The sequence below is a fragment of the Macaca nemestrina genome, chromosome 10 (assembly GCF_043159975.1).
Source record: "Macaca nemestrina isolate mMacNem1 chromosome 10, mMacNem.hap1, whole genome shotgun sequence".
Classification (NCBI taxonomy): Eukaryota; Metazoa; Chordata; class Mammalia; order Primates; family Cercopithecidae; genus Macaca; species Macaca nemestrina.
Window position 1 is genome coordinate 16469835 of NC_092134.1, and position 26260 is coordinate 16496094.

The 26260-nt window shown below is 46.3% G+C and overlaps 2 protein-coding genes across 14 annotated transcripts in view; one reads left to right on the top strand and one right to left on the bottom strand.

Moving 5' to 3' along the window:
• LOC105495201 (ring finger protein, transmembrane 2) overlaps positions 1-11620 on the bottom strand; it is a 108438-nt gene extending 96818 nt beyond the window's left edge. For all 4 annotated transcript variants that reach the window (XR_011608794.1, XM_011764496.3, XM_011764507.3 and 1 more), the window contains exons 1-3: positions 11452-11620; positions 9262-9441; positions 6898-6956 (exon numbers count right to left, since the gene is read on the bottom strand). Coding sequence is in view for 3 of the 4 variants with exons in the window: in XM_011764496.3 (XP_011762798.1) it covers positions 6898-6956; positions 9262-9285 (83 nt within the window). In the remaining variant the exon portion in view is untranslated. The remainder of the gene's footprint in view (positions 1-6897; positions 6957-9261; positions 9442-11451) is intronic.
• Positions 11621-11734: 114 nt separating this feature from the next.
• SPRING1 (SREBF pathway regulator in golgi 1) overlaps positions 11735-26260 on the top strand; it is a 138283-nt gene continuing 123757 nt past the window's right edge. For 8 of the 10 annotated variants that reach the window (XR_011608795.1, XM_071071006.1, XM_071071008.1 and 5 more), the window contains exon 1: positions 11781-12039. Coding sequence is in view for 9 of the 10 variants with exons in the window: in XM_071071006.1 (XP_070927107.1) it covers positions 11929-12039 (111 nt within the window). In the remaining variant the exon portion in view is untranslated. Of the gene's footprint in view, positions 12040-26260 lie in introns of all 10 variants that reach the window. The other 2 variants (XM_071071009.1, XM_011764545.2) reach the window with 2 other exon arrangements.

Consider the following 26260-nt stretch of genomic DNA (forward strand, 5'->3'; position numbering starts at 1 on the left):
GCACTCACCATCATGCCTGTGTAATTTTTGTATTTTTAGTAGAGATAGGGTTTTACCATGTTGGCCAGGCTGGTATCAAACTCCTGACCTCAGGTGATCTGCCCGCCTCAGTCTCCCAAAGTGCTGGGATTACAGGCAGGAGCCACTGTGCCCAGACGAGGGTTCATCCTCTTTTCAAGTGGAATCACTGCATTGCAAACTCAGTCCACACCACAGATGCAAGCGGAGCTGATGTGCTCGACGTGCATGTGTTGGGGAGTAGGGAGGACAAAGAGCCACTCCCTCCTTCTCTCACCCTGCAGGCACCTCCACAGACCACTAAGAGACTCCAGATATACCATGAGCTTACTGAAAATGGGCTGGGCTTCATTCATTCTCTGGACCCCACAACCCAAGGCACACAGTAGGTGCTTAATAAATGTATGTCAGATGTCACTCAGTCCAAAATGGCAGCAGGACGGAGGCTCTGGTGGAAATTTTCCACTGTTTTCACACTTAATCTCATATCATCTATTATACGAGACCATTATACACAGGGAGAGACAGGAGTCTCACTCTGCTGCCCGGCTGGAGTAGTGCGATCATAGTTCACTACAGCCTCCAACTCCTGGGCTCAAGTGATCCTCCCACCTCAGCCTCCTGAGTAGCTGGAATTATAGGCATGTGCCATTGCTACTGGCTCCAGGAAATATGTTTTAAAATATATAAAAGACCAGCTATGGTGGCTCACGCCTATAATCCCAGCACTTTGAGAGGCCAAGATGGGCAGATCCCTTGAGCCCAGGAGTTCAAGACCAGCCTGAGCAACATAGGAAGAACCTGTCTCTATAAAAAATTAAAAAATTAGCCAGGCATGGTGGCACGCACCCATAGTCCCAGCTAGTGGGGAGGCTGAGGTGGGAGGGCGGCTTGAGCCCAGGAGGTAGAGGTTGCAGTGAGTTAAGATCACGCCACTGCACTCCAGCCTGGGTGACAGAGTGAGATGCTTTCTCAATAAATAAGTAAGTAAATAAATAATAATAAAACACGTACAGTCCGGCATCCATATTTAAGGATTCAACCAACCTTGGGTTGTGGACCAAAACCCACAGATACAAAGGGCTGACTGTCCTAGCCATTTTATACAAGGGACTTGAGCAGCTGCATATTCTCGTATCCATGGGGTCTTGGAACCAACCCCCCCATGAATATGGAGGGCCGGCTGTATTTGATTATTTCACAATCCCACTAAAAGCCCTCCCAGGGCTTCCCATTCTGTGTTCCTTCCCATGGTCTCAGAGGAACCCTCTAGATGTACAAATATCATTCCCAACTATCATGTTCTTTACTGACAAAGAAACTGAGGCTCAGAGAGATGAAGTCACCAGGCACCCTGGATTATTTGGCCCCAAACTCCAATCTTATCATGTGCCCCTTTCTCGCCGTTCAAGGGCTTTCTAATACAGGCTGTCACCTTCACCGGGATGTCTCCCCTACCCGCACCCCATCCCAACTAGGTAATGCACGCTCATCTGTCACATTTCAGCTAAAATCTCCCTTCCTGGATTGAGGCTTCCCTCCCCCCCAGACAGTGACAGTCCCCTGCTCCTTGTCCTCACTGCACCCTCACGTCACCTGCACAGGATTGATCACAGCTGTCATTTTATCCCTCATCTTTCCCTCAAGACCTGTGGCTCTCAACCCTGGCCAATCACTTGGGGGAACTTTTGAAAAAGACAGGTGCCCCGACCCCACTGGAGACCAACTGAATCAAAATCTTTGTGGGTGGCTCCCAGCATCTGAAGTTACTCAGAGTCCCCTCAGGGATTCTTGTTTTTTTTTTTTTTTTTTTTTTTTGAGCAGGGTCTCCCTCTGTCACCCAGGCTGGAGTGCAGTGGCGCAATCTCCGCTCACTGCAACCTCTGCCTCCTGGGCTCAAGTGATTCTCATGCCTCAGCCTCCCGAGTAGCTGGGATCACAGGTGTGTGCCACTACGCTTGACTAATTTTTGTATTTTTTTGTAGAGATGGGTTTTCACCATTTTGGCCAGGCTGGTCTTGAACTCCTGTGCTCAAGTGATCCACCTGCCTTGGCCTCCCAAAGTGCTGGGATTACAAGCATGAGCCACCATTCCCCACCGCCCCCCGTTACAGTGATTCTAATGTGTGATCAGTGCTGCGAACCATAGCTTTGGACAGAGCTCCACTCCACAGGGTCAAAGACCATAACCTTGCTCCCCACTGTATCTTTACCACCCTGTACAATGCACCTGGCACTCGGAACATGCTCAATAAAAAGTGTTTGAAGGAATGCATGAACAGGCATACTAAAGGCTCTGAGAAGGCCTGCAAGTGAAAAAATGGACTTTGCTTAAGCCCAGTGTTCCCCAAACTTATTTGAATTTTTTTTACCCATGAAAAGCCATTTAACATCTTGCAGAACACCTGTGACACACAGCAGGGGGACACGGTCGTTCCCCTGGCTGCACAAACTGGGCCTACAGGTATGTTACTAAAAACCCAGTGAGGCCAGGCCTGGTGGCTCATGCCTATAATCCCAGCACTTTGGGAGGCCAAGGTGGGCAGATCACTTGAGGTCAGGAGTTTGAAGCAGGCTGGGTGTGGTGGCTCACACCTGTAATCCCAGCACTTTGGGAGGATGAGGTGGGTGAACCACTTGAGGCCAGGAGTTTGAGACCAGCCTGGCCAATATGGCAAAAACTCCTCTCTACTAAAAATACAAAAATTAGCCAGGCATGGGGTGCGCACCTGTAATCCCAGTTACTCAGGAGGCTTCGGCAGGAGAATCACTTGAACCTGGGAGGCAGAGGTTGCAGCAAGCTGAGATTGTGCCACTGCACTCCAGCCTGGGCAACACAGTGAGACTCTATCTCAAAAAAAAAAAAAAAAAAAAAAATCTGGTGCAATGGAGGGAACTCACGATTGGATTCCCTCCCCCACCAAGCTCCATCCCTGCTGGCTCCAAAAGCCCAGGAAATATGCGCTCCTCCTCCACTGGGCTCTGGATCATAATAATGATAATATTAATAATGACAACAACAGCAAACACCATGGCTATGATCCTCAAGGGGACTTGAGCTTTTTCTGCACTTCAAAGAGCTCAGCTCAGAAAGCAAGAGTCCTGGCAGGTACCCACGTTGGCTCATGAGGAGGCCACTCTCTCTCCGTGGCCACCCAAGGGGCCCTAGAAAGCCATCCCGTCCCCCTTGAGCTTGCCAGCACTCTGAGTTCGCTGGGCTCAGGGGCCTCCAGTACAACCAGGGAAGACTCAACCCACCAAGGGGCTTTTTATAGCTGGCCTCCCTTCCCTGGGCCTCTCCCCTGCATCCAGCTGAGATTTCAGCCTAACTGGGAAAGAGTATTCCTTAGGGGGACAGAGGCTGCGCTTCCAACTTAACCACTTAAGCGCCAGAGCTTGAGGCAACCCAGGAGGGGAAGTGGTTCTGCTCAGACAGTAGGCAGCCAAAATGTGCTATCTCAAAGCACAGGTGCTGGGGGACACATGGATGGGGGCCCAGATCTCAGCCCTGCTACTTCCTGGCTGTGTGACTTTAGGTAATTTCCTTCCCCTCTCTGAGCCTCAGCTTCTGCATCTGTAAAATGGGTGCTCTTACTGGGGTAATGTTGCGGTTGGCACAGCATAAGCACTCAATACACGGTTTGAGTTTCCTGCTGTGGTCTTTGCCCCCAAGAGATCTCACGGTTCACTTGAGAGCAGATGGCAATGTTGTCTTTAGAGGCGGAAAAGGTTCCAACACGCAGGCTTCTTACAAGCTGGATGCTGTTTCTGCATCTTCACACTCACTCCTTCATCCATAACCAACTCTTTTTTTTTTTTTTTTTTTTTTTGAGATGGAGTCTCGCTCTGTCACCCAGGCTGGAGTGTAGTGGCTTGATCTCTGCTCACTGCAGCCTCCACCTCCAGGGTTCAAGTGGTTCTCCTTCCTCAGCCTCCTGAGTAGCTGGGACTACAGGCATCTGCCACCATACCTGGTTAATTTTTGTATTTTTAGTAGGGATGGGGTTTCACCACATTGGCCATGCTGGTCTCGAACTCCTGATCTCAGGTGATCCACCTGCCTCAGCCTCCCAAAGTGCTGGGATTACAGGCATGAGCCACTGCACCCGTCCCATAAGCAACTCTTGAGTTCTGTCACCTGCCATTTTTGGATGGAGAAGCTGAGACCTAGGGGTGAAGTCACATACCAAAGTCACCACAGGTGGGAAGTGGCTGAGCTGGGGTTTGGCTGAGCCCTGTGTTCTTCCCTGCAGAACAGGCAGGTACCATACAAAACTCAGTCCCAGCGCTGGGATGTGAGGAAGGGAAGGCTTGGCTGCCTGCCTCTTGGATGCATGTGCTAGCATGGGGCTTCTGGGGCTGGAGGCTGTCCCAACCTGAGAACAGGCCCCCAGGTGTGTTCCCTCTTGGGTTTTAATAGATATAAATTCTAGGCTGGGTGCAGTGGCTCATGCCTATAATCCCAGCCCTTTGGGAAGTTGAGGTGGGTGGATTGCCCAAGCTCAGGAGTTTGAGACCAGCCGGGCCAACATGGTGAAACCCTATCTCTACTAAAATACAAAAAAAATTAGGCAAACATGGTGGCACGCACCTGTACTCCTAACTACTCAGGAGGCAGAGGCATGAGAGTAGCTTGAACCCAGGAGGTTGCAGTGAGCTGAGATCACGCTACTGCACTCCAGCCTGGGTGACAGAGCGAGACTTCGTCTCAAAAAAAGAAAAAAAAATTCTAGCTCATGAGCATTTTAACTTTTGTTTTGTTTTGTTTTGTTTTTTTTAGATTCTATCTGGTCCTACCTATTAATCACAAGGCCAAACGAATGGCCAAAGTTATGTACATGTCCTTGCGATCCAGAGCCCATAACCCCAACCACTGCTTCATTTCACTTTTTTTTTTTTTTTTTTGAGACAGGGTTTCACTCTGTTGCCCAGGCTGGAATGCAGTGGTGCAATCATAGCTCACTGCAACCTCCGCCTCCTAGGCTCAAGCAATCCTCCCACCTCTGCCTCCTGAGTAACTAGGACCACAGATGCATGCCACCATATTGGGTTAGTTTTTATTTTTTGTAGAGATGGGGTCTCCCTATTTTGCCCAGGCTGGTCTCAAACTTCTGGGCTCAAGCGATCCTCCCACCTTGGCTTCCTAAAGTGCTGAGACTATAGACATGCACCACCATGCCTGGCTAGTTTAAAATTTTTTTTTGTAGAGACAGGATCTCCCCATGTCACCTAGGCTGGTCTCTAACTCCTGGACTCAGGTTATCCTCCCACCTTGGTCTCCCAAAGTGTTGGGACTACAGGCGTGAGTCACTGCATGGCCCTTCCTTCATCTAAGTTTTACAAATGCATCCTGTCCTAAATCATCCAGGGCCAGATACTAAACTAAAGAGCACCTTGAGGACAGGCGTGGTGGCTTGTGCTTATAATCCCAGCAAGCAGAACCTTGGGCGGCCAAGGTGGGCAGGTCGCTTGAGACCAGCCTGGGAAACATAACAAAAACCTGTCTCTACAAATACAAAAATTAGCTGGGCATGGTGGTGCATGCCTTCAGTCCCAGCTACTTGGAAGGTTGAGGTAGGAGGATCACTTGAGCCTGGGAGGTCGAGGCTGCAGTGAGCCGAGATCCTGCCATTGCACTCTAGCCTGGGCAACAGAGGGAGATCCTATCTCAAAAAAAAAAAAAAAAAAAAAGAGACCACCTTGATACCCCAGAGCCCACCAACATGATTCAAACTAGCCAGTCCTAAACTATTTCCCCTGACTTGTCTTTCTTTCCCCCAGAAAACAAAATAAAGGCTGTGACCTATGCTTTTTCCTCGGTCCTTTCTGCCCCCTGACTGATGCTGGTGCTTCCCCAGGCGGCCCTGCATGCAGCAGTATGCCCCTCCTCTTGAGAAATGGAAGAAATAAAAATCTCATCTTTCAATGTCATTAGCCTCTCCGTGTTGTTTCTCAGAGCTATGATCTCAATGTTTGTGTCCTCTGCAGATTCTTATGTTGAAAGTTAACCCACGCCAGGCACAGTGGTTCACATCTATAATCCCAGGGCTTTGAGAGGTCAAGGTAGGAAGATCGTTTGAGCCCAGGAGTTTGAGGCCAGTCTGGACAACTTAGTGAGACCCCCATCTCTACCAAAAGAAATTTAAAAATTAGCTAGGTATGGTGGCACATGCCTGTAGCCCCAGCTACTCGGGAGACTGAGGCAGGAGGATTGCTTGAGCCTAGGATTTGGAGGCTATAATGAGCCATGATCACCACTGCACTCTAGCAGTGCAGTAACAGATAACAGAGCAAGACCCTCTCTCAAAAAAGAAACCTAACCTGCAATGCGATAGTACTAGAAGGTGGGCCTTTGGGAATGATTAGGTGATGAGATGGGCTCTTCACGAATGGGATTAGTGCCCTTAAAAAGGAGACCCAGACAGATCCCCTTCCCTTCACCACATTAGGACATAGCAAGAGAATGGCCATCAGTGAACCAGAAAGTGGGCCTTTCGCAGACACTGAACATGCTGGAGCTTTCACCTTGGACTTCCTAGCCTCCAGCACTGTGAGAGATAAACATTTGTTGTTGAAACCACCCATTCTATGACATTTTTGTGATAGCAGCCTGTATGGACAAAGACATCTCCATAAATTAAAATCCCACAGGTACATTCATTGGTACAATGAGTCAGATGGCTCACCTGTCATACAAGGCTTTGAAATTTAGCATAAAAGAAAGAGCAAGCTATTATGCATTGAATGTTTAGTATGAGGCCATCACTGTGACTCTAACAACTAACACTGAGTGGGAGGCATTGTTCAATCCAGTTTCGGGTTGCCCCTCACCACCCGAAGCCCAGAGCCCTCAGATGGAACAGAACCAGGAATGCCTACCTTTCAGGTGGAATGTTATCCGTGTTGCTGCTGTGGCGTCTCTGCATCTTCCTTAACACCTAAAACCCAACACATGGGTGAGCCAGAGTCTCCCAACACTCCCACTGCCTGTCAGATTGCCAAGGTAATTGTAAACTTCAAACCCGCACTAGTCATATCTTAGACCCCTAGTGCTCTCTGGCATTTTCCATCATGTATTTCAATCTTTCATGCCATTCCAACCTCAATGTGACATTCTATCCCATGAGGAAAGCTATCATCGCATTTCACAGAGGAGGACGATGAGACTCAGAGGTGAAGGAAGTCCTCATGTGAGAGGATAATGCAGTGAACTGTGCAGCCAAGAGGTGCCGAATGAAGTGAAGTGGGCAGCAGACTAGCAGGAGACATGGATTCTGGGTGGACGCTGCCGCTAACATGCGACCCTAGACACATCAGGAACCTCTCTGTGCGACCCCAGACATATCAGTGACCTCTCTGTGCAACCCCAGACACATCAGTGACCTCTCTGTGTGACCCCAGACACATCAGGAACCTCTCTGTGTGACCCTAGACACATCAGTGACCTCTGTGTGACCCTAGACACATCAGTAACTTCTGTGAGACCCCAGACACATCAGTGACCTCTCTGTCACCCTAGACACATCAGTGACCTCTGTGTGACCCTAGACACATCAGTAACTTCTGTGAGACCCTAGACACATCAGTGACCTCTGTGTGTGACCCTAGACACATCAGTAACCTCTGTGTGACCCCAGACACATCAGTGACCTCTCTGTGTGACCCCAGACACATCAGTGACCTCTCTGTCACCCTAGACACATCAGTGACCTCTGTGTGACCCTAGACACATCAGTAACTTCTGTGAGACCCTAGACACATCAGTGACCTCTGTGTGTGACCCTAGACACATCAGTAACCTCTGTGTGACCCCAGACACATCAGTGACCTCTCTGTGTGACCCCAGACACATCAGTAACTTCTGTGTGACCCTAGACACATCAGTGACCTCTCTGTCACCCTAGACACATCAGTAACCTCTGTGTGACCCTAGACACATCAGTGACCTCTCTGTCACCCTAGACACATCAGTAACCTCTGTGTGACCCTAGACACATCAGTGACCTCTCTGTCACCCTAGACACATCAGTAACCTCTGTGTGACCCTAGACACATCAGTGACCTCTCTGTCACCCTAGACACATCAGTGACCTCTCTGTGTGACCCTAGACACATCAGTGACCTCTCTGTCACCCTAGACACATCAGTGACCTCTGTGTGACCCCAGACACATCAGTGACCTCTCTGTGCGACCCTAGACACATCAGTAACCTCTGTGTGACCCCAGACACATCAGTGACCTCTCTGTGTGACCCCAGACACATCAGTAACTTCTGTGTGACCCTAGACACATCAGTGACCTCTCTGTCACCCTAGACACATCAGTAACCTCTGTGTGACCCTAGACACATCAGTGACCTCTCTGTGTGACCCTAGACACATTAGGAACCTCTCTGTCACCCTAGACACATCAGTGACCTCTTTGTGACCCTAGACACATCAGTAACCTCTTTGTGACCCTAGACACATCAGTAACCTCTTTGTGACCCTAGACACATCAGTAACCTTTGTGTGTGACCCCAGACACATCAGTGACCTCTCTGTGTGACCCCAGACACATCAGTGACCTCTCTGTGTGACCCCAGACCCATCAGTGACCTCTGTGTGACCCCAGACCCATCAGTGACCTCTCTGTGTGACCCCAGACACATCAGCAACCTCTCTGTCACCCTAGACACATCAGTGACCTCTCTGTGTGACCCTAGACACATCAGTGACCTCTCTGTGTGACCCTAGACACATCAGTGACCTCTCTGTGTGTGACCCTAGACACATCAGTAACCTCTGTGTGACCCCAGACACATCAGGAACCTCTGTGTGACCCTAGACACATCAGTGACCTCTCTGTGTGACCCTAGACACATCAGTGACCTCTCTGTGTGACCCTAGACACATCAGTGACCTCTCTGTGTGACCCTAGACACATCAGTGACCTCTCTGTGTGACCCTAGACACATCAGTGACCTCTCTGTGTGACCCTAGACACATCAGTAACCTCTGTGTGACCCTAGACACATCAGTGACCTCTCTGTGTGTGACCCCAGACACATCAGTAACCTCTGTGTGACCCCAGACACATCAGGAACCTCTGTGCAACCCCAAACACATCAGGATCCTCTTTGTGGCTTCAGATTCCCCATGTGTTACATGGGAGGGGTGGAGTGGTCAAACCAAAGCTTCCTTCCAGCTCTCACATTTAATCAAGTAGTAATAAAGATGCAAATTCTCTTGGAGACGTGTCACCTGATTCACTGTGAAGAGCCACATGGACTTCAGAACTCCATGTTGACGACACTGGAGGTAGGCATTTGGGACTCCTGAGGGGGATATGACCACTGGATCCCAGAGAGGACAGGCCGCCTCCCCCTCCTCTTCGTCTCCGGAGGGATGCAGAGTCAGGGGAGCTTGCCAGAGACTCCAAACCTGGATGGAACAGAACACTTGGATGAATAGTCCCTGTGATACCTTGAATCTGCTAAGAAGCCTTAGGACATTGTTCGTAGCTATAAGCAGATAATTCCATCTGCTCAGTATCTCTGGGTAGCCTCTCAGTGATCCCTCTTTGAAACACCTTTTTTTTTTTTTCTTTTTTTTTTAAGACGGAGTCTTGCTCTGTCACCCAGGCTGGAATGCAGTGGTGCGATCTTGGCTCACTGCAAACTCTGCCTCCCGGGTTCAAGTGATTCTCCTGCCTCAGCCTACAGAGCGGCTAAAATTACAGGCTTACAGGCATGTGACACCACGCCCGCCTAATTTTTGTATTTTCAGTAGAAATGGGGTTTCACCACATTGGCCAGGCTGGTCTCAAACTTCTGACCTCAAGGAATCCGCCTGCCTTGGCCCCCCAAAGGGCTGGGATTACAGGCATGAGCCACCATGCCCAGCCTTCTTTGAAACTCTTAATGTATTATATTTCATCCTATTGTCAAACTAAGAGTCCTGATTGGGGAAGCCAGAAAATATGTCTTAAACCCTCCAATGGCTGTCCAGTGCAATCAGAATCAAACCCGAGCTCTGTCCACAGCCTACAGGTTCTTCCTGATGTAGCATCATCTGTTTCCAACTGCATTTCCTCCCATTCTCCCTTTTCCCACTCCTGTCCACCCACAGTGGCCCTTCTGTTCCTCTAATGTGTCAGCACGTCCCTGCCTCAGGGCCTTTGCACTTGCTGTGCCCTCCTCTTGGAATACTTTCTCCTCTAAATGTGGCAGGGCTTGGTCCCGCAAGGCAAATGTCACTTCCTTCCAGAGGCCTTCTCTTCTCATTCTCCTGACCCCCCATAATGTTGACCTGTTATATTCTTCATAGCACTTATTTGTTCATGTTTACTTATTTATTTATGATTTGTCCCCCCAGTAGAATATAAATGCCATTCATGAAAACAGGGATCCTGTCTACTTGGTTCACCCCTCTGCCTCAGCATCTAGGACACTGTCTGGTACAGAGTAGCACTCAACAAATACTTACTCAATGAATAAAACATCTGTGGGTCTCCCAGATCCCCTTTTCTAGATCCCTTGCTCCCTGTCCCACCTTTCACCTTAGCAAGGCAACAAGGGCCACCTACTTCCCATGAATAGGTTTAGCCTCCGTCAATATCTTTTTGTCTCTGCAGGCAGATCCAATACTGTGGATATAGGGTGTCTCTATCAGTCAGATGGTGTCTGACTATCAGTTCAGGGCACTGTTATTGGCTGTTGAATGACTTCCTAATCCTGACCAGACTTCCTGAGGGGGCAGCAATGGTGTCACTAGGGCCACTGGTTAGAAACGACCCGCCAGTGAAGCCCCTTTTCTCTTTTGAAAAATTAGGTAACAAACTGCTCGGCAGCAGCATCTTCGTATATAAAGAAAAGGTCATTATATAAATATTTTTCAAGAATTTACAATCTCAACTTAATCTCCCTCTCGCCCCTCCCCCCATTATCCCACATTGCAAATCTTTGGGGGAAAAATAAAATTCAGTATTCCAAAGTTCTCATCCACACATTTAACACCGCCTCCTAAATCGAATGCTCGAGCCTCTACTTTCGAATGCTTGTATTGGAAGGGGCTTCGGATTCTCTGTTGGAAGCAGGCCGTACATAATTCTGGAATACATTTTGCACGCGGGATGCATCTGAATGAATGAAACGCCTTTTAACCCTCTGCTCCGTATGTCCCTTTGAAGGACTGCACCTAGACTTTTCGAGGCTTGCGATGGTTCAAGTTGCGCCCCCGGGGCCCGTTACAGGACTGCATCGAAATGCACTCAGCGGAGCATCGCCTGCATCACTTGGACTGGAAGCCGGCAGGTGCACTTCGGGCACAACGTCGCGAGCGCTTTTCATCCTTGCAACCAACACACAGCGCAAAACGCTCTGGGACTGCAAGGGCAAGAGACTACACAGACCATGCTGGGAGAAAAGAAAAAAAAATGCGTTCTCTTTTTACCTGCCCAGACAATTCAGCAATCACAGCCGCCTCATTCAGGTCCAGCCAAGCCAATCACCCGCGCAGCCCAGGCAGCACGTGACTTCCGATGCTTCCGGCCTCCTATTCGGTGGTTTCGCACCATCGCCGGGTTCGGCGCTAGGACCCGTGCACGGCTACGCCCGCTGCACTCACGCGATTGCCAGCCCCCTTTTCCTGCAATTAACCAATAGGAAGCCACCGCTCCGCAGGGACCAATTATGAGGAGATCTTGCGCGACTAGCCCAGGTCGCTGCGGAGCGGAGGCGGGGGCGTAGGGCGGGGTCACGTGGGGCTGCGCTAAGGGCTGCCGGGAGCCGACTGGGCCGCGGGCCGCGGGGCCGGCGCCCTCCTGGAGGGATGGGGCTGCCGGGCGCGTAGGGGTAGGGGCCATGCCGCCCGGGCCCCGGGCCTGCCGCGTTCCGCGCCCCGGCCGCCGCGCCCCAAGTCCGCGCCGGGATGGTGAACCTGGCGGCCATGGTGTGGCGCCGGCTTCTGCGGAAGAGGTGGGTGCTCGCCCTGGTCTTCGGGCTGTCGCTCGTCTACTTCCTCAGCAGCACCTTCAAGCAGGTCAGTGGCCGCCCTTCCCCTCCTCCCCTTCCCTTCTTCCTTCCTTCCTCCCCTTTCCTTTACTTTCTCTTTCCTTCCTTCCCTTCTACCTGCCTCCCTTCCTTCGTTACCTTCCTCCTTTTTTCCTTCCTCCCTGTCTTCCCACCCCTTAACTTACCCCTTCCCTTCATTTCTTTCCCCCTTCCTGTCCTTCCTTCTTCCTTCCCTTCTTCCTGCCTCCCCTCCTTTACCTTCCTCCTTCCTTCCTTCCCTTCTTCCTGCCTCCCCTCCTTTCTTACCTTCCTCCTTCCTTCCTTCCCTTCTTCCTGCCTCCCTTTCTTCCTTACCTTTCCCCTACTTCCGTCCTCCCCCTTTCCTTCCTTCCCCTTCCCTTTATTCCTTCCTCCCCTTCTTCCTCCCCCTTCCCTTCCGTCTTTCTTCCTCCCCTTCCTCCTTCCGTCCTCCTTTCTGTCCCTCTCTCCCTTCCTTCTTCCTTTCCTCTCTCCTTTCTTCCCTGATATCCTCTTTCCTCACTTCGTTCTTCCTTCTCTTCCTTCCCTTCTTTCTTCCCTAATTCCCTCCTTTCTCCCCTTCTAACGTTCCTTTCCTTCTTCCTCCCCTTTCTCCTTCCTTCCTTCCTCTCCTTCCTCCTTCCATCCTCCTTTCTTTTGCCCTTCTTTCTCCCTTTCTTCTTCCTCTTTCCTCACTTCGTTCTTCCTCCTTCCTTCCTTTTCTCCATTCCTTCCTCCTTCCTTCCCTTCCTCCTCCTTTTCCTTACTCCTCGCGTTTGTCGACCTCCCGGCGTCTGCAGCCGCGCCGCCGGAGCGTCCGAGGGTGGGGAGAGGTGCGCATTCCTGTCCCAGTCTCAGCACGGGTGAGGGACCTGCTCACCGCGTTGGTACCTGAAGCGGGAAGGGGTTGCTAGGCCAGGGCAGAGCTGGGACTAGAACCCCGAGTTGAGGACCCTTCAGCAGTGGTGACTGCTTCTATGAACACCTCGCTGCTTTTCACCTACCCGGTCCAGAGCTAAGAGAGGGCGTACATATGCGCGCTTCATCCTCGCGGCAGCCCTGGGAGAGGTGGGGTTCCCAGTATTACAGTGGGAGAAACCAAGACACAGGTGGCAAGTGTCGGCCAACGCTGGCATGGATGCCCTTCGTTTAATTTGGGGTTTCTGTGTCCTCCCGGGTGACTCAAAAGGACTCACAGTTCCTTTTATGCTTTTTGTGCATAACTTGATTGGTGGAATTCCACCCCTCCAACACACTGCACCCCTTCATTTTTCTTCCATGTGAGAATTTCTGGGACAATTTCCTGGAGAAAGCAAGGAGCTTGGGTGGGGAAGTCTTACCCAAAGCATTAATAAGTTTGTCTAGAAGTCCGGGTTGAGTGCTTAGTTGTGTAGAAGGGGTGGTTACGCTCCAGAGTGCACCCAGGATAACCCTGGGTTATGCTGTTGTCCTGACATGGTTATAAAAAGCCCTTCTTTTTACTCTCAAAGCTCAAGTGTGTAAATAAAATATATAAATGAACATTGATAAAACTATGTGGTCACTCTACGTTTAGTGGATTGGCAGGGGAGCTGTGAAAAGGGAAGAATAGGGAATTGTACCTGACTTCCCAGTTTACCTTAGGCAAACAGAGAGGCTAAGTGTTGTAAGTCTCTTTTATTGGCCGGGATGTCTGGGCGATCATGTGAATTACCAGACTTCTGTGACTTGTGTTTTCTGCCACCTCAGACACCTCCTCACAGTCGTATGTTGTCCCTTGTCTGTCTTGTGGACCCCTGAGTGGTGGTGTGCGCCAGGACTCCGTCCTCTGCCTTCCTCTCTATCTGACTCAGGTGATCTCTGGGCCATTGTTTAAATACTCAGGTGATCTCTGGAGGTATGCTGTTGATGCCCGTAGTTGATAACAGCCTAGATCTGTCCTAGAAATCCCCAAGTTCTTATATCCGATTGCCTAGTTGATATCTTTTTTTTTCCAAATTTTTTTTATTGTGGTAAAATACGACATAAAATTTCCCATCTTTTTATTTTTTATTTATTTATTTATTTTTTAAGACCGAGTTTCACTCTTGTTGCCCAGGCTGGTCTTGAACTCCAGACCTCAAGTGATCCACCTGCCTCGGCCTCCCAAAGTGCTGGGATTACAGGCGTCAGCCACCATGCCCGGCCCCATCTTAACCATTTTTAAAGTGTGCAGTTCAGTGGTATTAAATACATCCTTAACGCTGTGCGACCATCACCACCATCCACTTCCATAACTCTTCTAGAAACTGAAACTTTATATTCATTAAACAATAAATCTTCGTTTCTCCCTTTCCCCCAGCCCCTGGAAACTACCCTCCTATTTTCTAGTTGACGTTGAGTGTGTTCGTATTTGAACCAAACAGAACTCTTGATTCTCTGCCAGCACTCGTTCCTTCCGAGTCTTCCCAGTCTCACTCAGTGGCATTACTGTTTGCCAGGTATTCAAGCCACTTCATTTGTTTTTTTCTCCTCTCACTCCCTGTATCTACAATATTGGCTCTGCCTCCAGAGTGTATCCTGAATCTGCTCATTTCTTCGAAGTGTCACTGCTGTCACCCTAGGCCAAGCCACTGGCATCTCTCGTCTGGACCATTGCAGTAGCCCAGGAGCAAGTCTCTGCTTCCATTCTTGTCTTCTTCTCTTCCCAGCAGTAGGGGTGATAATCTTTAAAAAGATGGGATCATGGCACTTTCCCCAGGTAACATTCTCAGAGAAAACTCTGGATTCTCTTCCAGGATCTCTGCATGGTTGAATCTTTTGTGTCATTTCAGGTCAGACTGTTGCTATTTCAGACCATACCTGATGACATGGTGTACATTACTTCAATTCCTTGCTCATAAACCTGCTTTATTTTCTTCGTGGTAGGCATCACAAACTGAACATTTCTTGTTCATTTACTTGTTTATCTGTCTTGCCTCATTCTTTCTTTTAGACTATGATATTCTTGAGTACAGAGACCTTGTCTGTCTTGTTCATAGACTCTCCAGCCCCTAGGATACTGCCAGCCACTTCATGGGAATCCAAATATTGATTGAACAAACAAGTGAGCCTTTTTAACTGGGATGAATGTTTCTTTTCAGTCTGGCATACTTCTGCTAACCTTTCACCTCTTGGCTCAGGTGCTGTCCACTCTGTCACCTTCCCTACAACCACCTTTTCACTACCCTGACACATCCTCTTCATTTTAAAATTATAGTCATGCGTCGCTCAAGATTTTGAAAAATGCATCTTTAGGTGATTGTGCTACACCCCTAGGCTGTGTGGCATAGCCTTTTGCTCCTAGGCCCTAAGTCTGTACAGCATGTGACTGTACTGAATACTGTAGGCGATTGCAACACAATGGGAGGTATTTGTGGATCTAAATATATCTAACCATAGAAAAGGTACAGTTAAAAATACTGTATAAAAGATACAAAATGGGCTGGGTGTGGTGGCTCATGCCTGTAATCCTAGGAGTTTGGGAGTCTGAGGCAGGCAGATCACTTGAGGTCAGGAGTTCGAGACCAGCCTGGCCAATATGGCAAAACCCCATCTCTACTAAAAATATAAAAATTAGCCAGGCGTGGTGGTGCATGCCTGTAATCCCAGCTATGGGGGAGGCTGAGGCAGGAGAGTCACTTGAACCTGGGAGGTGGAGGTTGCAGTGAGCCAAGATCACACCACTGCACTCCAGCCTGGGCAACAGAGTGAGACTCTGTTTCAAAAAATCTAAGAGTAAAAATGGTACACCCGTAAAGAGCACTTCCCATGAGTGGAGCTTGCAGGACTGAAGGTTGTTCTGGATGAGTCAGTGAGTGAGTGGTGAGTGAGCGTGAAGGCCTAGCGGGTTACTAAGTGCTACTGTCAGCTGTCCACACAGGCCGCTCTACATTGTTTGAAGATTTTTCTTTAATAATAAGTTAACATTTGCTTACTGTAATGTTTTTACTTTATAAACTTTAATTTTTTTTTAACTTTTTGGCTGTTGTATTAACACTTAGCTGAAAACACATTGTACAGCTGTACAAAAATATTTTTCTTATTTATATCCTTATTCTATATGCTTTTTTTCCTATTTTTCTATTTTGTTTTATTACTTTTTAAACTTCTTTGTTAAAAACTAAGATGAAGCCAGGCACAGTGGCTCATGCCTGTAATTGCCAGCACTTTGGGAGGCTGAGGCAGGCGGATCATGAGGTCAGGAGATTGAGACCATCCTGGCTAACATGGTGAAATCCCATCTCTACTAAAAATACAAAAAAAATTAACCAGGCGTGGCAGGTGCCTGTAGTCCCAGCTACTCAGGAGGCTGAGGCAGGAGAATCGCTTGAACCCTGGAGGCGGAGGTTGCAGTGAGCCGAGATCGCGCCAGTGCACTCCAGGGTGAGCGACAGAGAGAGACTCTGTCTCAGAGAAAAACTGAGACGAGCACACATGTTAGCCTGGGCCTTCACAGGGTCAGGATCACCAGTATCCGTGTCTCCCCCTCCACATCCTGCGTTCTTTTGTGTCCTTCAGTAACACCTAAAACAGTTTCTTCAGATAAGCTTACAGATTTATTCCCCATCATTATTACTGTGCTGTATATTTCCCTGACTAGTGGTTGAAGATGAACATCTTACTGGTTTTGGTAATTTGACTGTTCTGCATCTTAAGTGGCCTTATCATGTCCTCTGACCATTTTATTACTGGATGTCTCTCACTCTGTAGGAATTCCTTGTGCTTAGGGCTATTATTTCTTTGTAATGGCTCAGGCTGGGACTCTGATTCAGAGCCACGTGATTTTAAAGCCCACATTCTCAATTTGTGACCATCACGATAGAGATGAAATGGGTTACATGCAGCTTTGGTTTTGCTTGCATGGTTTTTTATTGTTTTCTTCTTTTGTTTGTTTTTTGAGACGGAGTCTCACTCTGTCACCCAGGCTGGAGTGCAGTGATGCACTGCAACTTCCTCCTCCCAGGTTCAAGCAATTCTCCTGCCTCAGCCTCCCAAGTAGCTGGGATTACAGGCGTGCACCACGATGCCCAGCTAATTTTGTGTTTTTAGTACAGACGGAGTTTCGCCACGTTGGCCAGGCTGGTCTTGAACTCCTGACCTCAGATGATCTGCCCACCTCAGCCTCCCAAAGTGCTGGAATTACAGGCATGAGCCACTGCGTACAGCCTTTTGTATTTTTAGTAGAGATGGGGTTTCACTAGGTTGCTCAGGCTGGTATTGAACTCCTGAGTTTAAGCGATCCACCTGCCTCGGCCTCCCAGAGTGCTGGGATTACAGGTGTGAGCCACTGCCTGGCCAGTATGTTTAAAAATGGGATTAAAAATATATGAGATTTTATATAAATCCTTTCTTCTGGCTTCTCTTGAAATACCAGGATACTTATCAGCACTGGTTCTGTGTCTGGTCCAGCAGCAGTTGGGGAACTAACTGAGCCAAGCTGCAGTCCTTTAGGTCTTGGGATCTGCTCTCCACTGGACCACTCAGTGACTCATTATGTCCGTCCCTGATCTCCTGGGGTAGTAGTTACCAGGGTTGTTCATAAGGAGTTGGTCATCCTTCTCTGGGCACATGGTGGGATTGGCTCCCACCCTCTTTGAAGGAGGGTGGCTGTGTGGCCTGCGTTGGCTTATACCATGTGAATTGTCACTTGCAGGCAGAAGCCGTAGTGACCATGGAGGCCATGTGCTGAGAGGGGGCCTCTTTCAGCCTGAGGGACTAGGATGAGCAGAACCCCTCGGCTTACCCATGTTAGACTTGTAGCATGAGCAAGAAACAATCTTCTGTGAAGCCACTGAGGCTTAGGATTTTTTTAAATTTGGTTTTGTTTATTTGTTTGTTTTTGGTACAGGGTCTTGCTCTATCATCCAGGCTGGGGTGCAGTGGCACCGCCATAGCTCTTTGCAACCTTGAACTCCTAGGCTCAAGGGATCCTCCCACTTCAACTTCCCGAGTAGCTGGAACTACAGGCGTGCACAATCACACCCAGCTAATTAATTAATTAATTTTTTTGGTAGATATGGGCCCTCATTATTTTTTTCCAGGCTGGTGTCAAACTCCTGGGTTTAAGCAATGGACTGGCCTAGCCTCCCAGAGTGCTGGAATCACAGGCATGAGCTACTGCACCTAGCCTTTAGTTTTTTGTAATATCCTAACCCACTGGGTTCCAAAATGTGGTCTGTGGACCCCAGAGGGTCCCTGAGACTCTTTCAGGGGATCTGCAAGGCCAGAATTATTTTCAGAATAACAACAAAATATTGTTTGCTTTTTTCACCTTGTTGACACTTGGGTTTCTGCACTGATGGTGCAGAAGTCCTGGAGGGGTCGAGCCGGTACTTTAGTGAGGATCAAAGCAGCGGCAGCAGACTCTGCTGCTAGTTATCGTATTCTTCATGCCCATACTTGTAGTTTTAAAAAAAGTACTAATTTCACTTAAGAATGAAGCAGTCAAACTTACTACTTTTGCTAAATTTTGATCCCCAAGTACATATCTTTTCTGTATAATGAAACGGGAAGTATGCGTAACAGTGCGTTCTGCCTACAGAAATATGATGGGTGTCTTGAGGAAGAGCTTTGGCAATTGAGCTGCAAGCTTAAGTAGCCATTTTTTTTCATGGAACACTATTTTTTCTTGAAAGAACAACTGGTAACACTAGTTATTCAGATTTGGGTATTTGGTAGACGTTTTCTTGAAAACGAAGTGAGCTTGTTACTTTACAGAAAACATCTGACATTATTTACCAATGATAATATTTAAGCTTTCAAGTGAAAATTAGAATTTTGGAAGATGTGTATCTGCTACCCTTAGCTTGTAACTTTCTAACACCTAAAGATTAAATCCCTGGTGATATTAACAAATGTGATTTTTTTAGTATTGTATAATGAAAATGTGTCAATTAGAAGATCTGCATAAGATCTGTTCAATGTGCAAGACAGACTCATGGATTTGAACAGTTTATGAAAAATTCATTGATATGGTTTCAGATGCCACGTTGGGCTGAAGAAACTGGGTTTTTTGGTAAGGTTTATTGAGATATAATTCACATATCATACAGTTCACCCATTTAAAGTATATAATGCTGATTTGTAGTATATTCACAGGCTGGGCATGGTGGCTCACACTTGTAATCACAGCACTTTGGGAAGCTGAGACAGATAGATCACCTGAGGTCAGGAGTTTGAGACCAGCCTAGCCAACATGGTGAAACCCTGTCTCTACTAAAAATACAAAAATTAGCAGGGTGTGGTGGCGCATGCCTGTAATCCCAGCTATTCGGGAGCCTGAGTGAGGAGAATCACTTGAACCTGGGAGGCGGAAGTTGCACTGAGCCAGGATCCACCACTGCACTCCAGCCTGGGTGACAGAGCAAGACTCTGTCTCAAAAAAAAAAAAAAAAAAATTAAAAAGTAGTATATTCACAAACCAGTAGTTTTAAAACATTTTAATCATCTTCTTCCCCCTACCCCTCAGTCCTCAGCATTCAGTAATCTACTTTGTTTCTATACTTTTGCCTATTTTAGATATTTCATATAATTGACATTCTATAATGTGTGGTCTTTTTTGACTGGCATTTGCATTTAGCATAATGTTTTCAAAGTTCATCCATGTCCTAGCATGTATTAGCACTTCATTTTTATGTCCGAATAATATTCCGTCGCGTGCATCTGTCACATTTTCTTTATTCATTCTTCGTTGAGAGACATTTGGGTTGTTTCCACCTTTTAGTTATTATGAATAATGCTGTTACAGACCTTCATTTACAAGTTTTCGTGTGGACATGTTTTCATTTCTCTTGGTATATTCCTAGGAGTGGCATTACTGGGTCAGATGGTAAATCTGTGTTGAACTTTTTGAGGAACTGCACAACTGTTCTCCAAACTGGCTGCACTGTGTGCAGTGAACTTTTAGTAACCTGCAGTTGTCAAATTCTGGTGTAGTATTTAGTGTCAAGTATGGTACAGTATTATCCATAATTTTCTGTGAAAGTTATTAAAGTAGTCCTCCCTTTTCCAACTACACATCTGTGTGAAATAGATTTTCTTCGTGTGCTCCAACGCAGACAATATATTGTGACAGATTGAATATAGAGGTCGCTTCGGAGATTCAGCTGTCTTCCATTAAGGGAGACATTAAAAAGTTTGCAGAAATATAAAAATATTGCTCCTCTCCTTACTATGTTTTTTTTAAGTGTTTTTTCATAAAAAAACTCATGTACTGAATTCATTTTTGTTTTTAAATGAATAAAAATGATCTAAAATAAACATTTTAAGGATTTATGTTTTAATTTTCAATATGGTAGGCATCAATAGCCATAACTCACATAAACCCACGTATTGAGGTCCTCAGTAATTTTTAAGATTAGAAAGGGTGGCCGGGCGCAGTGGCTCAAGCCTGTAATCCCAGCACTTTGGGAGGCCGAGACGGGCGGATCACGAGGTCAGGAGATCGAGACCATCCTGGCTAACACGGTGAAACCCCGTCTCTACTAAAAAAAAAAAAAATACAAACAACTAGCCGGGCAAGGTGGCGGGCGCCTGTAGTCCCAGCTACTCGGGAGGCTGAGGCAGGAGAATGGCGTGAACCCGGGAGGCAGAGCTTGCAGTGAGCTGAGATCCGGCCACTGCACTCCAGCCTGGGCGACAGAGCGAGACTCCATCTCAAAAAAAAGAAAAAAGATTAGAAAGGGTTCCAGGACCAAAGACTTTGAGCCCCGCTGTTCTGAGTGCTCCGGCACAGGCACTCCTGCTCAGCTGGCCTCAGTTTGGGGGGTCTTCCACTCCCTAGCTGTGGGCCTTGAGGGAGTTGGGGTTCTTCCTCTGTAAAATGGAGATGGTGAGATGGAATGTACGGGTCCAGGGTGTGTAGCATTGATTGAGAAGAGGCTATGAACACTGTGAAGCTCCTCGTGCCCCTTAGCTCCGCTGCAGTGAGACTGGAAACTCGTGGAGCAGATGCGGCAGCTTTTGCCTGGAGAATAGTTGGTTATCCTCTCTGCTGCTTTGAATTCCTCTTTTCTTTGGTTTTCATGTTAATTAATGCTTAGGGGGATAACTTAAATTGTAGAGTTGGGAGACAGGAGAAATCAGTGATGATGTTGGGGATGCCATTGAGGGAAGGGTTGGGAATGGTGAATGGTACCAGGTTTCTTGGGTGCATTTATTTAACAGATAACACCAACTGTGTGCCAGGCACTGTTCTGCTGGATGGCGGAGACAGAGTGGGCAAAGCAGATGACGTCTCTCCCCTCCAAGAGCCTATATTGCGCTAGCGGGTAAGGAGGAGAGATAGTAAATAAGCAAGGTGATTTCAGATAATGATGTATGTTACGAAGGAAACAAAACAAGATGACATGATCTAGCGGCAGGGCGGGCTTAACTATCGAGGCATTTGATCTGAGATTAAACAAGTTTCGATCTTGGGAGTTGGAAGGGTCCTTAGAGTTCCTCTTGTGTAACCAGATGTTCTCATACGTGTTCAAATGAGACTTTCTGAAAGTCTCAGCGCTGTTTGCATAACTCCTTGAAAGTACATGAACATGTTCAGCCTTAAAGGAGCTAAGTGTAAACTGGTGCTAAGTTAGATACTGTCTAAAGTGAAGTATATATCATATAGTATGAGAGTTGCTAATTTGGTGGGGATTTTTTTGTTTTTCACTGATTACTAAGATATATATATATATATTTCAGAGTGTTTGTCTCATGTTGCACAGGGTAGAGGAGGGGAACAGTTACCCGTAATCTCACCAAAGGCATCCACTGTTCGCATTTGGGCATGTTTTCTTCCTGCCATTTTTCATACTTTTTGTTTGTATAGTTGAGGCATACCGTTTCTTCACTTAACATATAAGTATTTCCCTATCTTTAAAAGCTGTTTGGAAATATGATTTTTATAACTAAAAATTTCCATTATCAGGCTGCATTTAGCCATTTCCCAAAATACTAGACATTTGGAGTACCCTCTGGCCTTTCTCCACCTCCCCTGTTTTTTTTTGAGGTTCATAAGCAAGTCTCTCCTAATGACAAGAGTGCCTTATGTTTCCGTGCTTTACTGCTTACGTGGGACATTTATCTCACTTGACCTGTGATAACTCCTGAAAAGTATACAGCACAGTTATGAATATACCCCTTCTGAAGTCAGACACAAAGCAACACATTCGTAATCACAGTGTGTTTCTATAGCTCTTTACAATTAGGAAGAAAGCCCTCAGGTACTTTTGGCTCCTGCTCTTCTCTTTGTACCTACTACACCCCACGTGGACATGTGTCACAGCATCTGCAGTGCTTGATTTTGCACTGATGTATGGATGTACCCCTTTCTCAACAGCTCTGAGGCTCTTCGAATACAGAACCGGACTGCCGTTCGTCTCTGTATCCTTAGCATTCTGTAAGAACTAGATACCTTTGAATGAATTTCGAATTAAAAAAAAACAAATATGAAGAAAAGCTTAAAATTGAGACAGCCTAATAGGATAGGTGAAACAGTTCAGGAAAGGTAGAAAGCCCCCTATCCTGTGAAGGAGTGCCCTCAGCACCCTTTGCAAGACTGGGCCTTCAAAAAAGCAAACATTGCTAAGTCATTTCTGCTACATGCCTTCACTATCCTTTTGGCAAGGTCTTGAGTATTCGTGTTTGAAAATGCATTGAAGTGCTGGGAGAATTGCTTTCCTGTTTACCAGGAATGTCATTATGTGGCAGGGGTCCTTCTGGGACACACTTGACCGTGAACTCTTGTTTTCTTTCCAAACAACAACAGGATAGCGTGGGAGTAATGTTAAGGGCACTTTTAACCTTGTCGTAAAATCCAGTTTCCTGTACTTTGACCAAGCTCTTAATAGTCTTTATGGCTATTAATTTATCTAGGGTAGCATTTGCAGCTCAGTTTAGTTTGCACATAGCTTGATGATGCAGTTAACTGATAGGGTCCCAGTGGAGCAGAAGAGTATGAATTTACAGGTAGTTAAGCAGCATGCACCTAAGTGATTTGTCCTATACTCCCAAGGCTCCTGCACTTAGCTCCTCTTCTCACAATGACTGAGGAATACGGATGTTGTTTTTGTATGACCCATCCTGGTCCTGCTAGTACCAGTTCTTTCTTTGCAAAGAAACAAAAGGGAGGGGGCAGAATAGAAATTAAAGCCACCTTGAAAGACGGTAAATTAAAGAACAAAATCCGGTACCGGTGGAGTTGTGGTCAAATTGTAAACACTGTTATTTAAATGCTGGTACTATTACAGATGGTAGATATAATGTGGGAAATCATTTGGCACTACATAGCGTTTTACTACAAGTTATTCAAGAGAATTGTTTTAAAAACTCCACATTTTAATGCAATATTATCTGTGCTAATAGAAACCTGGGCCTGATGTTGATCTATAGAAGATGTGTTTACTAAATGATGGCACATCAACATGATGGATTATTAGATAGCCTCGAAAATGTGATTATCAAGGTAATGTAGGGACTTGGAAATGTTTTACTATCCAATTAGTGTCAAGAAGAGCTGAATGCAAAACATCCTAATTTGTATAAATGTTGAGGTCAAAAGCTAGAAGCTAATATGCAAAAACAAATAGAATTTATTTAAGTTGATGAGATTATGGACAATTTTTGCCTTTAGTGTTGGTAATTGTGTTTTTCAAACAATTTTTTGAATAATTGTAGATATACAGAAAAGTTCTAAGTATAATAGAAAGTTCCTACAGAATCTTTACTTAATTTCCTTCTGTTGTTAATAATCGTTTTTAATGTTGTTTTCACTTTATTTTAAATTAAAAAGAATATTCCCAAGATGATTAAAGATAATTTTAATAACCACATATGTCCCTCCCATGTTAATAGTCTGTAGTATAGTAGTTCCCCCTTGTCTGTTCTGAGACCCTCAGTGGAAGCCTGAAACTGCGGCTAGTACCAAACCCTCTCCATACTGTTTTTCGACCTGGTAACTGAGTGACTACTAAGTGACTAACATGGATATGCTGGATGAAGGAATGATGCACAGCCCGGGCGGGACTGAATGGGATGGCGTGAGGTTGCACCATGCTACTTAGAACGGTGGTCAGTTTAAAACTTAGGAACTGTTTACTTCTGCAGTTTTTCATTTAATATTTTTGGACCACAGTTAACTATAACTGTTAAACTTCAGAAAGTAAAACCATGGGTAAGGGAGACTACTGTATATCTTTCCATACCATTATCTGAGCTCTTACAAACCTATATGTGCTTGTTATCATAATTATTATCATAATATGTGTGATAGGCACATTATTCTGCAACTTGCTTTTTCCCTTAATAATACACTATAGTCATGCCCTGGTCTGCAACCCTGTCTTTGTATTGAAATCATCTAGGTACTTTAAAAATACTGATTCCCAGGTCTCCACAGATTTTTCTTGCCCATAGGTGGGCTTAGGAATCAGAATTTGTTTTTATGCTGCCTTCGTTAATCTAATGTGCAAAAGTCAGGTTGTAGAACTGCTACTCTAGTTAAATAGCTGTCAGTCGTATCTAAGTTTGGTTGTAACAGTATTGTTATACCCGTGTTCATTCAGTCATTTCTCTGTTACTGGGGTGTCAGGGGTTTTGTTTGTTTGTTTGTTTGTTTTTGAGACGGAGTTTTGCTCTTGTCTCCCAGGCTGGAGTGCAATGGTGTGATCTTGGCTCACCGCAGCCTTTACCTTCTGGGTTCATGCAATTCTCCTACCACCACGCCCGGCTAATTTTTGTATTTTTAGTAGAGGTGGGGTTTCACCATGTTGGCCAGGCTGGTCTCAAACTCCTGACCTTAGGGGATCCACCGGCCTTGGCCTCCCAAAATGTTGGGATTACAGGCATGAGCCACCACGCCTGGCGGGTTTCAGGTTTTTTATACCATTGCAATGATCATGTTGTAAACATCCCTGTGTTTCCCTATACATTGGTGTTTTCCATAGGATAGACCTGAGTTTCCTGGGCCACAGTGTATGTAGATATGTATTTTTAAAATACTAATAGATCTTCCCAGATTACTTTCCTAGATAAATTTTAGTAACTATAAAGATCTTTACCTTTTTTTTTTTTTTTTTTTTTTTGAGACGGAGTCTCGCGCTGTCACCCAGGCTGGAGTGCAGTGGCCGGATCTCAGCTCACTGCAAGCTCCGCCTCCCGGGTTCACGCCATTCTCCTGCCTCAGCCTCCCGAGTAGCTGGGACTACAGGTGTCCGCCACCTCGCCCGGCTAGTTTTTTGTATTTTTTTTTTTAGTAGAGACGGGGTTTCACCATGTTAACCAGGATGGTCTCGATCTCCTGACCTCGTGATCCGCCCGTCTCGGCCTCCCAAAGTGCTGGGATTACAGGCTTGAGCCACCGCGCCCGGCCACCATTTTTTAAGTATAGAAGCCTCTTCATCAAATTTTCAAGATTAGCCTGTTTTGCTTAAAAAGCGACACATAACAGGTTATTTTTAAAGGTAACAGCCGCAGAACTCCGTTAGAATAGTGAATGTTTCAAGTACATTAAAGAGCCTTTGGGAGGGAGTCTTATTGCTTTGTTATCCAGGAATCCACTGAAGCATTCAGAAGAGGCTCTCTCAAGCTTGGCTTGTTTTCTAGCAGTTAGGCAGCTTCCTCCTTAGGTTTTTTTTTTTTTTTTTTTTTTAAACAGTATAGAAAATATTATAACAGTATAGAAAAGGTAGTTTTGAAAGCTGACTCCTACTGGACATAGCTTCTTCAAGGCCAGAAGAGATGGTCTTAAACTCTTGACTCCAGGGCAACTCTTCGAATTGCTTGTATGGGTAGAGGGCTGGCTGACCCGGGTGTGTTCGGCAGAGGGTTACATACTCAGTGGTCCTTCACAGAAGAAATTTGCAAGTTGACATGCTTCATTTTGCTCCTAAAATCAAACTCCTAATTCACATTTTCCCAAACGTCTTCCACCAAAGTACCTGTAACTGCAAATGAAAGGGACTTTGTGCTCTAGATGTCTGAGATGAGAGTCACAAAAGTTTCTTCTGCTCTTTAAAAAGTGCGTTCACATTTTAAGTTCTGTTCCACAATGTATTTGTTTTAATATGAAAAATATTTTAAATTAATTACTTGCCATCAGAAAGAAAAAGTCCAAAACTTTTCCTCTCCAATTTTTTCATAAAATTAACACTTTTATACACATTTATAATGTTCACGTCATCCAGAAGCCACGCATGTAAGTATGCTAGTTTTGAAGCATAGCGCTAGCTTATTACTTTTTCCTTCAGGTT